This window comes from Acanthaster planci, linkage group LG16 (genome assembly GCF_054643075.1).
Source record: "Acanthaster planci isolate LZ-2023a linkage group LG16, COTS_SCS, whole genome shotgun sequence".
In the NCBI taxonomy this organism is placed as follows: Eukaryota; Metazoa; Echinodermata; class Asteroidea; order Valvatida; family Acanthasteridae; genus Acanthaster; species Acanthaster planci.
The window spans coordinates 3,611,933-3,626,794 of NC_141792.1; the positions used below are offsets into that span (position 1 = coordinate 3,611,933).

The window sequence follows — 14,862 nt, forward strand, 5'->3', positions numbered from 1 at the left end:
AGAAGCTCTTTATTGACGAATTTCAAATTCATTCAGTTCATACTAAAGGCTTCCTGCACATTTTCAAAACTTCTTTCCGTCCAAAATCATAAATGGTTTAGTTTAAATTCTTCTCAGGAAGAATGGAATTTGTAAAATTATAGCTATATATAACGAACTTAGTCACTTGTCATTCTAACCAATAAAAAGGAAAAAAACGAGGAACTGAATCGATTGATTGTAAAATATGTGCAAAATAGGAACAAGTTTCAATTTTTTTTCATAAACATAGACAAAGGGCAAGTGTACAATTTAATTTGCGTGTGTATAGACCTTGCTTTGTCCAGTCAATGACAATATGACGAAGATGGTATAAAATTATGTGACGAATATGAATGAAAAAGTGTATCATATTGTCTGCAAAATGAAGATTGTTTCATACATTCGGCAACTTAAGCAGGCACAAGGTGTGTTCTATATTTCTATGATGTTCTGTTCACGATCATGTTTAAAATGATCTTCTGCTCTCAAGAATTAGTTGAAATGGCCAGAAATTGCCTCTGTCACACAACAGAAAGTGTAACTTTATTGAAGAATATTTTGGGATCCCAAAGGACGCACTGAACTCTATGCTGTCTGGGGTTTACGCTTTAATCAGTGCAATAAAAACCACCACCCAACGTTGGCCCTAGGGTTGCTACAAAGTCTTGGTGGGTCCGAGTTGGTTCCGGATGGATCCGAGATGGCATTGCTCCAAGTTGGTTTGGGGTCCGAAATGGCGCGTGGGTTCGAGTTGACTTCGGTCCAAGTTGACCTGATCTCTTTTATGACACAACACCTTACGTTAAGCCAATGGTGGTGCACTGGCTTTCCCTTTTTTTCTCATTTGTGGTATCGGCCTACGGGTACATGAAGTTACAAAGGTTCTCCATGGTGGAACTGAACAGTCTGATTATACTGTACAAGAATGACATGGACATTACGAGCAGTAATGGCCTTGCTGTCAATTCATGCATTCATTTTCATTTCAGTTGTAATCCCGTTTGTAATAAGTTGGTCCTGTTTGTTAATTAAACTTGATAATTATACTGGCACATTTAAGTCCATGGTTACTGCTCTTCAGTACAAATACAGAATAACTGAATTTTAGTTCAGTAGAGTTAACTGTTTCTGACCTTCGTTTTGCTGATGCTTCTGTTTAACGACACGATTTTTCCAAGTATTATTTATTAATAACTACGTAGTCCAATACCCAATGACCACGTGTACAGTTACGGTATAATCATACATGGGACATAAAGGTCATTGCCAACAAACCAACTGAAATGAGGATGTTTTCTTCTGAATATTAAATAAACTTGTAACGCTTCATAATATTCGGTTACGAAATAATTGAATTCTATGCGTAAACCTGCCTTTTCTATAAGAGAAAACAATGCAAGATAAAATTGTATTAAACAAGTGAAACAAAATGTACAGGAATCGAACCAGAGACTTTCTGAATGTGATCCTTTCTTTTCATCATTATTCCAATCCAACCAGCTCGCCTCTTTGCCATGATTATTGCTTTAATGCCCCAGCTGTCAGTCGGTATTTGGTATTGTGTTCATACATGTGTTCATGGAAACCATATAAGGTTTTCTGAGCAGGATTTCTGGCATCAGCATAGCTTGGTTTAAGCAAGTTGTTTTTTTAATATAATGATACAATTACAAAAAAAAATGCGGTCTGCATTTTTTTGTGTGACTTGTCAGAGTTCTTTCGTTGGATTAAGTTTAATTACCAACAAAAACAAAATAATAATTGTGTCCTTGCACGGGAATACTCACGGTCGGGAGAAAGCATTGATCAGGTCCTACCTAACAGGCGTTTCATAATACAGTAAGCCAGCAACATGTTACCATGGACAGGCATACAGTTTTTAAGTTTACTGAGTGTCGACAAAAACATGACATTCATCACTGGGTATTTTCGCCAAGCACGGAAACGCATTTAATTCAACATTTACGAATCTTCAATACGGATAGATATATACAAGCATCGGGATATAAATATGTTTCTTGGGACGAGTCATGCATGTTACCCTGTTTATACGTCTTAATTAAAGAATAAGATGCTTTGTCCAGTTTCATTTTGATCTTCTAGTGAATAAAACCAATGTCGAACCTTGCTATTAGGAGATCTTTGGGACGGCCTGTTTTAACAGGAGTCGTTCCAGGTGTAATGGACTGAAAACAATGGACAAAATATTAACACTTAAGGGGCTGTAGGTTTTCCTCATTATCACAACCGCATGGTGGGGGTAAGTGGGCTTGGCAGCCTGTACACACTTTGAAAAAAATAATAACATGAAGCTCATTCGTCGGCATCAGATATCCTATTGGATTCCCATGCTTGACGGTGTTTTTCAGTTTGCCTCAAGTATGGTTGTGGCATATATTGCAGGGCAAATATTTAAATATTCGATGAAACTCTAAACTGATGACATCAGGATGCAAGTGCTGTGAGACCACATGCACAGACCTCAAGGAACTTCAATTTGATAACAGCGATGAGCCGAATATCCGACTATTCTATCGATTATTGAATATTGGAGTATTTCAACATTCATGAAAGGGAAAGGAGGATTTCTTTTCCCACGAAGACTTGTCTAAACTATTGAGATTTGTTTAAAGCAGCTTCCAGATACCTAAAGGCAGTTATCTCTCGGCAACTACAAACTGTGGTGTCAGAGACCTGTTTTATTGCAACAATATTTTCTTGTAAAAGTAATCAAGTAATTGCTCTTCAAGTATCATGGGCGGGACTTTGCTAGAGTGGTCGATTCCTGTAAAGTGAACAAAAGGCGACAGAATAATATATCTTACAATGACACAAAAAGCAATTTATTCTCAAAAACCTAAAAAGGAATAATAACAGGGCAATAGCTATTGTTCTTTTGCATGTCTGTTAATTCTTGGCAAAATCGTAGCAGGGATTATTATAAACGTGTACAATTGTGTGCGTTATTCCGACTGATTTTGAATGGTTTATTCATCAACAATATGCTGGCTGGGACGACCAAATATTCCAATATTCAATTGAACTGAAGGTCGAATATTCCAAAAGTTAATTATTAGAATTGACTCAACCCTATAAATGTAATAATTTATCAATTGCTTCTTTGCCATTAAAATAATATGTTCATAATAATTGCCACGTGTACACGTACATGTACATCAGTTTGAATTATGAAGAGCTGCAGTGTTGCCTTCAATTTGTGTATATTTGCCATCCATTTTTTCAAAAAGTGATGTAAATAGCTTGCATCTAGTACGTGATGTGAGTCGCTGACAAGCGGGCCCTCCACGAGGACATAGATGGGTGCATGTCGAACTGGTTTAGCACATAGTATAATGGCAAACTCTTGTAATGAAATGGAGACAGACAAGAAGTATCGTTTTAGTGCTCATGTAAAGTTGGTCACGGGGCTCATAAAACACGTATCGTGCACACGTAGGGACTGCCCGCAGCTTACATCATGCTGCAGACTTGCCACAGGTGCTTGAATATGGTAACATGTTTTGAAACATTTCTGTAAAATTAAACTTCAGCAAACAAACCCACAACATCTAGATAATTATCAAAAAATTCCATCAAGATTTTCGCAGATTATTTAGGTTTACTGCCTGTACGAATTTTGTTTTAAAACTAAACTCTCGTTTGAAGATTGTTGGAAGTAAATACTTTTGTTGATTGAAAAGAGTCAACTCATCAGAAGAATTAGTGCACACAGAATGTATCTCTTGTCACTATCTTGAGACATTAAGAGGCTGTCAGCATCCGCAAGAGTTGCAGTCGGATGCCATCTTCCTTAAGGCGCGCGGTGCTCACTCATCTCAGCGAGTTTACATTCTTTTGGGGCATCAAGTTCCAATCTCTTGTTTATGAGCCCCAGCAAGGGATCTGTGTGTGGCTTGATACTTTTTTGCATCACAAATAAGTAGCAGATTGCATCAGTTGTAAAATTCCTTTAATTATTTTCTCTCACATACCATATTTAATATTTAACGTAATCATTATGGCAAAAAACAAAGAAAATTGCATCCTTTCTCTATATCGTGAAAGTTGGCCAGCCTATTATCTCGAAATGAAGAAAATAATAGTCAAGGCTATTGCAAAACATTGAATGAATGGGCCGCAAATAGCCCAATTCAAATTCAAACATGACTAAGTTTCCAGCCAGAGCTCCCAAATAGACCTTCATAAATTCATTGGTGTAGATAAACACATTACAGATGCAGTATTTGTTTAAATTAAAATTCTACAGAATAATGTAGAATACCTTAGACACTCTTAGGCACCCCGATGAACAAGCCTCTCAGCTTAAACATACAGCCTATAAATGTTGTCCTGCATGTTTTTCTTCAGATTCTCTTTCTTTGCATTTCCACGTTTTGATCAGTTGTTCAATTCTCTCTTGGAGAGTCCTCTTTGTTGCGGCATTCTCAAGATTTAAGGCTTAATTTAAGTTTTCCCCAAGAATAACCCACCTGTCCGGATGCTATATGGATCAGGCGTAGCAACTTCCTTCACGAGAAGTAGATAATTATATACAGTAAAGACCATACTTCTTCTCGACAGACAACATAGCTATTGAGGTCCTATAATAAAACATAATGCCAATTAATCAATCTATATCTGACTCAATTCATAATGGGCGTGGGTTTTCCGAAGAGAATTACGGTTGAGGCGACAATCATACAGATTGTGGATCGACGGTTTACTTCACCGTGGTAATTTTTTCTTGTTGAAAAAATGACCTAATTTAAACACTGGTTGTTAAAAGCTTTAGATAATAAAAAGGGACACTTTGTCAATGAGAAACACCGATAAGGTGGCTCACAAATGCGTTTTTGGTTCGCATCTTGATTCGTAGAAAGTTTTAGAAAGCAGGGAAATTCGTCCAATACATTTCGGTGACGTGACAAAATGTTGGAGGTAAGAGACTGTGATCTTTTCAAACGATTTCCTCCACTTGGAACAAGACAACTTCTGGATGATACCTTTAACATCAGGAAAAATATGGCTAAAAAAGTCCAGAGTAGTATACAGAACAGGTGTTCTGGTGCAACCCTCACAGTTCCAACTGCCATTCAGCGCTTAATCTGATTGTTGCAGAGCAACAGCTCAGCCCCTTGCCGGCCACGGGATTCCTTATAGACATTTGCATTGCAATTGGAATACTTAAGCAGTTTGGCTGCACCATGAAGGGTAATGACTTGTGTGCTTTGTTGAAAGTGGGTGAGGCAGGGATCTGAGGTAATACCTGTTGCAAAAAGTATTGTACGATTCACCTGTAAAAGATCCACAAGGGTAATAACATTCCAGTGCCCTGTAGGTTTTGTGGGAATGGCGCTTAGAGTGAGGTTGAGTCATGTGCCCCAGAAAAAAAATCTGGCATAGCCATATTGCTATGGAGAGAAAAACGAAGCAGCAGTTCAAATTGGTGATAAATAAGGTCCTCGCAGTTCGAACCCCCATTTAAAGACTGCAGGGCTACCAACTGAGCTTGTTTACTGTATACCCATCCAGCATGGCTACTATGGATGAAGACATCGACCAACTATTAGCAGAAATGCTGGACAACCAATCGAGTGTCCATAACGTCGCTCAAAATATCATGAATAAACCTATCCTGAGGAAGTAAGACGATGCCTGCTGAAGCCCTTCCTGCTTTGAAATATCGACCTTCTGGTAAAGCTCAAAAAGCTACGGTCGCTCCTCGAATGGAAGGTCCGGGTGGCGCTAAGGAGTAAACTGATCCCGTGCTCCCCCACAAGTAAGAGGCTATCCTGACATGAGACCGATGAGACACCCGACAAGGCCTCCCCAACATCCTGAAGGTGCTCGAGAAATGGACCCAGAAAGGCTCTGGGTGGTTGTTGGACAGAATGCAGATTCTATGACTGGACATCGCCAGATATCAGCCATTGAGAGGCGGATCCTACATCTCATCACTACCAGCAGCTGAGGAATAAAACCTGTCTCACATGGGCCCTCTGGTCTGCCTTGTTCCCAGCAGCCTAGGACCCTCTGGAGGATACCAAGTACCCAACAGATTTTCAAGGGGATTGATGCCCCACACCCATCCCTCGGATGCATAAGGTTGAGAGACAGAATAAGCTAGCCATTAACGTCTTTGGCTTGGATAAGGGTGTTGTTATCCACCACCTCAGCAAACAGCACACAGCATACATGCGTCGTATTAACCTGCAGCTGATCGAGAAGGTGGGTAGGCTTCACGTACACCTGAATCAAGGACATCAACCACCTCCTGTATGACCAAAGCAAACACCATGAGTGAGAGCACTGCTGTGAGCGCTATCTTAATTGCTACACCAGAGAAGCGCTGCTGGAGGCCCACAAACCTGAGTGCCAAGGGATCGGGCAAACTGCTATGAGGGCGGAGATGCTAGAGGAGGGGGGAAATAGGGTTGCCTTCCAGAACAATACAAGCGGCTCCTGGCCCCATATATTATCTATGCCCACTTCGAGGCTCTGACCTAAAAATCTGAGAGCCCTGAGCTCAATCCCACCAATAGCAATTGTCAGAAAAAGCAGCAACACGCAACTTATAGTTACTGCTATCTGGTACATCGTGTGACGCAATGGGCAGGCAGAGCCGCCCATTCTATACCGCGGCCCCAATGCGGCGGAGCACTTCCTCCAAACACTTCAGGAAGCTTAGAGGAGCACAAAATTAAGGCGGTGCTAGCCAACCCTAATGCCACGTAGATGGCTCGAGAAGACTGACAGGCCTACAACACTGCTACAAATTGCCACGTGTGCGAAAATCCTCTTAAAACCACGTATCGAAATGCTAAGTATCTATATGATCCCAACACTGGTAGCCAACGAGGGATCACACACCGAAATTGTCGCTTCAAAGAATGGGGTAGCTTTATCTGTCCCAAGGCTGAAAAAAGAACAAGGATAAGATCCACAGAGCTGCAGCACACACACAACCACACCCACACACACAATCAAACAGAAAACTGTATGATTTGCAAAGAGCCCTTTACTCCGGGAAATATTTGTGGACAAAGTCAGGGATCAGTGCCATATCACAGAGCAATACAGGGCAGCCCACAATGCTTGCAACCTCAACCTGCAGCTGAGCCCCCAAACCACAGCCATATCGGTCATATTCCACAACCTTAGGGGCTACGACTCTTTAACAATACAGAGAAATACATCACCTTCTCCCTGGGGTGGCTCCGGTTCATTGATACCGTCCAATTCCAGCTGGCCTCCCTCGACAAATTAGTGGCAGCTAATCAACCCGAAGCCTTCCGAATAACAGGATCCTCGGTACGATCCCAACGGAGAAAAGCGACACATCCGACTTTCCAAGGGACCATCCTGGACACAGCACAGCAAACAAGAAGGTGCTGGGCGGAGCAAGATGTAGGACGAGTGCGCTGGGCACCCCATCGCCGAATAAACTGGTCTTCCGCCAAAGATTTTCTCTATCCTAGAGGCAGCTGGCAAGAAAATCCAGAAGACCAAGGGAGTGAAAAAGCCCAAGATCAATGCGTCTGCTGCTGATTGTCTGAGCTCTCCCTTTCCTGCCTGTTGCTGTTGAACGAGACGATTTCAGAAAGCTTCGGTATTCGGGATTGATCTGTCAGTTCTTTGACCTCCAAATCTTCCCTTATTCAGTTTACGACTTGTTCCCGTCGTTCGGTACTGCTGTACGTTTCTGGAAACTATTTTCCTCGATACATGCACCGCACATTTGGGAATTCCCGACGGAACCTCCGGATGACTTCCTCAACACTGTTGGTAAGATGGTATTCTGTTACCGTAACCGGACGTGGATTTCTAGGCGGCCCTTGGTGGTGGGGTGGTTGGTCCATCCTCCAGTATTGGATGATGAGGCAACAAGAATACTCCCTCCCCCCAAGAATGAGTTGGACATCGGATATGATGTCAAGTATTTATTCTAAATGACTCATCAGTCTCATTTCAGCACCAGAGTTTGCACCTCAAAACAAACCATGTATGCCAAATAATTATGTATTAACTGTTTTAACTAAGGACATGTTGCACAGAAAGTACAATATAGTCACACAATAGTTATCATTCTCAGAGTTACCAAAGTGGTCCTCCAAAACATGCAATTGAATACACTTTGTTAAATTATCCCGGTGTGGTAGCTCAGACAGTGATGAGTTCTAGAGATAGGTTTGCTGGCAACGGCCTGAGCATGCAGGCAATTAAGCCCCATAGTCTCGAGTTGCTGTCAAAACACAATACAGTACATTCAAATACAGGTATACATTAAAGCACTGGTATATAATCGACTTCAATGACAATATCCATCAGCACATATGTAGTTGCATGGGAATGTACATTGAACAATTCTAGAAAGCCTTCAACATGAGAAGGTTGTCTTAACTCCCACCGCCCTAGAAGCCCACTTCTATAATTATGTTCACATAATGCAATTCTAGTTCCTTTGTTGCAGGGTAAACTCCACATAAAGTGTAAGACGCTTCTCTAATTGAAAAAAAATAGGCTTGGCTTGCCGTGAACTATGTTTTTAACTTTGACTCAAGTTCAAAATGGAGAAGCAACACTTCTCCAGACTGTGTTAGACAAGACATGCAGAAAGCTCCACGTCGCCCTCTGAGGCTTTCATTGTGAGGTTGGCTATATCAGTGGAGGTTCTTTCTATGTATTTCTCTGGCAATCTACCACAAGTGATATTAAAAAGTCTCGGAGAATTTCGGTGCCTTCAGGGCGGTGTAACTTTGAACGGGTTGTACAGCTTTTCAGGGAAGAGATTCCCAGTTTAACGCTGAAGTTGAGTGAACAAAGCAATTGGTCTGATCAAACTCAATATCCCAGAGTCTGGTGACATGATTAAACTCAGTAACGATTTAGACTAGATAAAAAGGTTGCTTTGATGGGGAATATGAGAGAAACAGCCCGGAACATATTATTGCCCACAAGCTGTTTTATATTTATCTCGACCATTTCTCGACAAAGCTGTAGTCCTGGTTAAGTCTCGACCCTAACTGACAAACTCCAAACCGCCTCTGATTGTATTGTGGACATAAACCCTGACTACCCTATGTACAAAAAACTGGTAGGACAACCTACGCGTGTTGGGTGAAAGTGGTATGAAAGTGCAGAACCGTGAGAGTCCCATCACTGCAGTTCTTGAGCTTTAAGAAAATACTGTGGTACTGCGCAGACTTGTGTTTAGTCTGGGTCATTAATAATTCAGGCACGTCTAATTCATGCGTTATACATGCGCGCGGCAACCAATCAGAGGCGCGCATTACCTTAGGTCTTGGCGCTGGCTGCGTGGGTACGGGTTGCCGGGACTTCCCAAGATGGCAGCGTGCTAACCAGAGCTCTGTGGAGTTGTGTTGTGTTCTGAGTTTCGAGTGTAAATCTGACGTACGACCACTGGTATTTGGGGATCTACCTCAAGTGTACCTGGTACGATCGGTTAGTGTGGTGCTTGTTCTCAGTTGCCGGAGCTGCCGATTATATCAGATCTCTTTGAAGATTGGGGAATAGTTAGACAGTCTCGTTTATTTAAGAAGTGGTAGATTATAGGTTTGGGGAACCCGTGTGAACCAGTTAATTGGGGAATTAGCGGAGCTTAGACTAGAAGGATTGTGTGCCGTTGTTCCATGCTTGTTGGCATAGTGACGGTTGGTTGCGGTCCTGGTCTGGGAGCTTGCTTTCCTCGTTGAGGATTACTGGGTGCAGGTTTCCGTTAGAATCTGGTGAGGACTATTATAATCGCCTTCTTAATCAACTTACCTGTGTTATTTCGTAATAACTTGAAGTGGGTGAGGGTTATTTAAGTCACCTTAAACCTTGTTGCAGTTTGGGAACTTTGTTGCTTCGTAAGGCAGTATAGATTATTGTTTTACAAGTCTACACCGTTGTGTTGTGTTGTACAGTTACGAAGATTGTATTCGCTTGTGTGGTTAAGACTTATCAGTTATAAGCCATCGGTAGATTATTTATTCAGACTTGAGGGTTACCCTGATCACTGTGAGGGTTACCTGGTTATTGTGAGGGGTTACCCTGATTGCTGTGAGGTTTACCCTGATCACAGTGAGGGTTATTCTGGTGTAGGTTAAGGATAAGGCTGATTAATCACGTTCGTGGTGCAGTTGACCACGTAGGACTACCTCCCTGTGAGGATAATTTTGTATATAGTTAATTGCTATTGTATATAACGGATAACTGAGCACTGACATTGAATAAACCAATCATATGATTGCCTTGGAAATCACTGGTCACCGTGAGATTTAGTTCAGTCCTGTATCACTTATTGACATTTATTGTAATCTTTATTGGCATTGGGATCAATTACCTAATCACAGAGCGGTGGTAAACCTCCACCAAACGATCAGCCCCTAAGGCATAGTCCACCGTTCGTTAACTGATATCCCCCCTTGCGTTTGGATAGCCGCTCATTCTTGCGTAAGGTTAAATAAATATATTTGTGGGGTTAGGCCAGGTCAATTCTATCTCCGATCAGGCCAGTCTGCTGGTCCGCCACAAAAAGGTGTCAGTTGTCCCGCAACAATACGTAAGCTGCGAGCAGCGTCGCTAGTCGCGAGGACAGAGTCGACATACACTAAGCTCGATCTGCTCGTGACTCTGTCGCAGCCAGACATAGCTTCGATCTTATTGAAATCCGCAACCACCTCAAGCGCATAGAGGAGCATGAAGGAGATTAAAGAGCCAAACTGTACGAAAAGTACCGCAGAGTCATCAACGTCATTGATGGCGTCGACACAGAGCTGGTCGCATCTACTATGGGAATGGGTACGGCGGGTGGGGGTCCACTCTCCACAATTACAGCTGTTTGGTCGATGCACTTGAGGCGCCTGCACTTGCTTGTGGTCTGGCTGGTATTGCCAGAAAATACCGGCACGTATCCCGGTGGCTCCTGGAGAAAGCCAAGAAACACGTCGAGATATAGAATTGCGTTCTCGCCCTATCTATGAGCACAAGAGCATAACGGATGTGATGTAAAAACCGCTTCGCGCTGGGCAAATCTCCCCTGAGGCGTTCAAGCTCGTTCTCGACGAGATGGAGAAATACGGCCAAAAGAAGGCTAGTAATTCAGAAAAAAAATCTGGCAAAGTTTATACTGCTCGAGGGAGCGAAGTCACAAAACAAAAGCTCATCACGAAGCCCGAGCCTCAATAATGGAAGAACTCGCTGCTATAGTTCCGACCGCCCCAGTGAGAACGATTTTGAAATAGAGTGCGGTTGCTTTGCTCTGTTTCGTGTGTCTATTAAACACGATCTTAGATTGTCCGCTGCTAACGTTGTCAAGCATCTGTTTGCCCTTGTAATTTAAACAAGCATTGCCTTTATATCTTCTGTGCAAGTACTAGCTGCTTTTGAACCTTGGACGGCTGATGTAACCTACCTAGATCATAATTTCAATTCTTGAGTGCGTTCTTTGGTAATCAGCTACAGTAACTTTTTCAAGGGCACAAAACTGTATGTGTACATATCTTATTTGCAAGTCAGATAAGGCCAGTGAACCCTAGACCCTGTTGTTTCAGTACCAACCCTTATACTATAGGCCTATGCTTGAGGTTGAGCTCGATGGGAGTTGGAACTGGGCGAGCTACGCCAAAACCCAAATTGTTCATACTACTCCTGCCTTTTCTGTAAGAGAAAACAATGCAAGATAAAAATTATTTTAAAAAGTGAAACAAGTTGTACAGGAATCGAACCAAAGTCTTTCTAAATGTGATACGTTCTTTCCTTGTTCCATTTACACCAGCTCGTACAATCTATTTTGTAATCATTCAGTTTTGTCACGGTGCTTCATAATGCTGCTTGAGCAGTTATCTCATTGTCATAATTGTTGCTGTGATGCCTCAGCTTTCATTCAATTTTGTGTGTGTTCAAAATATGGAAACCATATAAAGTTTTCAGAGCAAAATTTCTACCATCAGCATGCATGCTAGCTAGGTTTTAAAAGTTGGGATTGATTTTGCATTACCCCTAATTAAAACTTCGGTCTGTACTTTTTTCATTCGTGGAACTTCTCTTGAAGACTTAATAATAATAACAAAATAATAATTGTGTCTCTCAAGTTTACATCTCGCAGATAGTTGTGTCCTTCCAAGGGAATAGTCACGGTCAGGAAAAAAATTGATCAGTTCCACGTACCCTGCTGAAGCTGCATTGCTGAGATTCACTACAATATCCTTGTCAAAACAGGCCTTACATAATACATTCCCAAAAGGTTACCATAACAAGGCATACAGTTTTCAAGTTTACTTGCGACAAAAACATGACATTCGTCAATGGGTACTTTTGCTAAGCGCAGAAACGCCCGGAAACATTCACGAATCTTCTATACCGATAAGTACGTACAAGCATCGGAAGTAATTATGTTTCCCTAGCCCACTCGACAAAGAAAATTTGTCGACCGTTTCTCACAATGTACAGCGAAACCTGGCCTCTCCTTGGACCTGAGAGAAAAAAGTGTACATTAAATGTATGAAATTTGATAAATCAATATCAGGCTTTCAAACGAGGTTTTCAGCAGCATCCAAGGTGACATCCATCGATGCAATGCTGCAAGGCGGTAGCGGCTACTCTCATGCCCCAATCCTCTTCAGTAATGTTCAGGATCTTTGCTTCGTCCAGGTCCTCGTGTCGATTTCCATGGTAGTGATTCATCCTCAATAATTGTTTGTTTGGGAAGTACTCCAGGTATTCTTCGCGTAGGATATTGTGGTGCATTCTTGCCTTCTGTACAGCTTCGGGACGATATATTGGTTTCCTCCTTCTGAACTCCCATTTCTGCTTGGTTATCCGCCACAGACGGTCTATCAAGAGCGGATGTTCAGTGTCATTCAGGGGCTTACCCAGAAACAAATAATTCTCCATGAAAATCTGGCCGAGCTTCTGAGTTTTTTCTCGCGCGATTTTCTCGATAACACGGTGTAAGAACCCCGGTGCCTGATCCTTGGAGCTGTAAGGGTACTCGTCGATATCGATAGCTGTCTGCCACTTGAACTGACGGCCGAATCTGTCCAGGCAGTCCTGGTAAGCGGGCTCCTGCGTTGCCTTTCCTCTCTTGACACTCACTTCTGGCATGGCCATGTGACTCCAGTCGGTGTAGGTCACGAAACCAGTCTCGATGAAACAATTAAGATTTTCTCTCTGAGATTCATTCTTGTAGAGATAGGAGTCGTAGACATACACGTGCTCAACACCTGCGTAACTGAGATACTGCAACCACTGCACGATCTCTCTGATCGTAAAATGAGAGATGTCAGTGGCGTAGATGCGAACCACCAAAACAGCAGTTAAGAAGTACTTTTCCTTGATGTCAGAGCTTGATCTTTCGCTCCTCCCATTCGATAGCTCAATAAAAGGTTGGCCGGAACACCACGGCCAGTGGGCGGTGGTTTCCTGGTGTGTGAAGCTCACTGCTTTCCTCGCGTTGGGACCAACAATGGAACCAAGCCTTCCCCTGCAGTTTGTTGGATTGCCATATTGATAAGCAGCCGGTGCAGGGTTTTCCATTCTCGGGCGTTTCCAGATCGGACTAACGTACGGAAAAGACACAGTTAGTGCTAAGACAAAAATCAACAGTAGGATCCACAGTGCCAAAGTTTTTTGAATCCCCATTCTGATCCCCCGTCCGCAAAAAAGGAACTATCAACCAAGTTAATCTGTTTGTTGGTTGCTGCTCGCCGAGTTTATATACGTGAGCAGGGAAGGGCACTTTTTCACTGTGGTTGCAGACCAGCACAATCATGAACAGTCGACTCCCGATAGGCCAATATACGAGCTCACTTCCAGTTTTGAAGTCCATTAAAACCCTAGGGGCCCGTTTATCAAAATGAAAAGCTGGTAGTCCTGTTGGTGGCTTCCACTGACCTTTCTTTTTTATAAAGCATCAAGTCCACAAGTTACACAATGCTCTTATAGCAGAGATTTGTGGTGTCAAGACCTTCTCACTGTTGTGTTTGGCCGAAATATTTTTATTCATAATAGAGAGGGCGCTCTATGTAATTGCGTTTTTCTTTAGGGGTCCAGTCCACAAATTCAAGCCCCATTGAAAACAGTGTAAAATCAGCAACGTTCAGGGCCCAATAGCATGCACGCCAACATCCCTGAGATATCTGAAACACAAATGAAATTCTTGTCTGGTCACTTATCTTTCAATTTCTTTTCAATTTTTTGTGGGTTAACCAATTACACTTTTAATTATTCCCACAAAACAAAATCACCCCCAAATAGTGATTTTTCCGAAGTCTGATTGCAGCCATTTTTCAAGTGGCAACCCTCACTTTCTTGGGCACTTAGGACCATTTTTCAACCGTAGTTTTCAGCCCTTCTGCCCTCACATGAAAGCCCAAAGACCCAGGGAGTTGATCCTGGCAACGATTTACACAATCTCACCATTTTGGGGGCCAAACAATCTCCTTTTTCGAAAGATACTGTGGGGGCACTTTTAATGCTAATGAGCTGGTCAGGAATTCTCACTTGAATTAATTAGTGGTCTGCACCCTTAGTAGTCGTCTGGAGATGGCGTCGTCAAACAGTGATGGTTGGTCCACGCAGGTGTATTTACTTACCTGCAGTCCTGGAGGATACAACTTCCATTAAGTCATATCTTATGATTTAAGTTGAGATGCTGGGGTATTGTCGTCTTTGACTTTTATTGCCGCAGCGATACGTCATGTACGTAGGATGGCTTGTGTGCCTGTTCAACTCTTAAGAGGTATGCAAAGTAACGATGAGAGAGCTTTTGTCCTTTCTGTGTACACAAGCCCACTATAGTTGAAAGATACAGAAAACATACTCGAGTCATGCATACGA

General features: G+C 42.4%; 1 protein-coding gene across 1 annotated transcript; it reads right to left on the minus strand.

Moving 5' to 3' along the window:
• Positions 1–10,097: 10,097 nt before the first annotated feature.
• Positions 10,098–13,868, minus strand: LOC147796409 (uncharacterized). Its single transcript, XM_087147646.1, has one exon. The coding sequence runs from the start codon at positions 13,663–13,665 to the stop codon at positions 12,568–12,570; it is 1,098 nt and encodes a 365-aa protein (XP_087003772.1). The 5' UTR covers positions 13,666–13,868; the 3' UTR covers positions 10,098–12,567.
• Between the last annotated feature and the right edge of the window lie 994 nt (positions 13,869–14,862).

Coding starts and splice junctions, on each gene's coding strand:
- LOC147796409 (XM_087147646.1), bottom strand. CDS start 13,665: ATGGGGATTCAAAAAACTTTGGCACTGTGGATCCTACTGTTGATTTTT.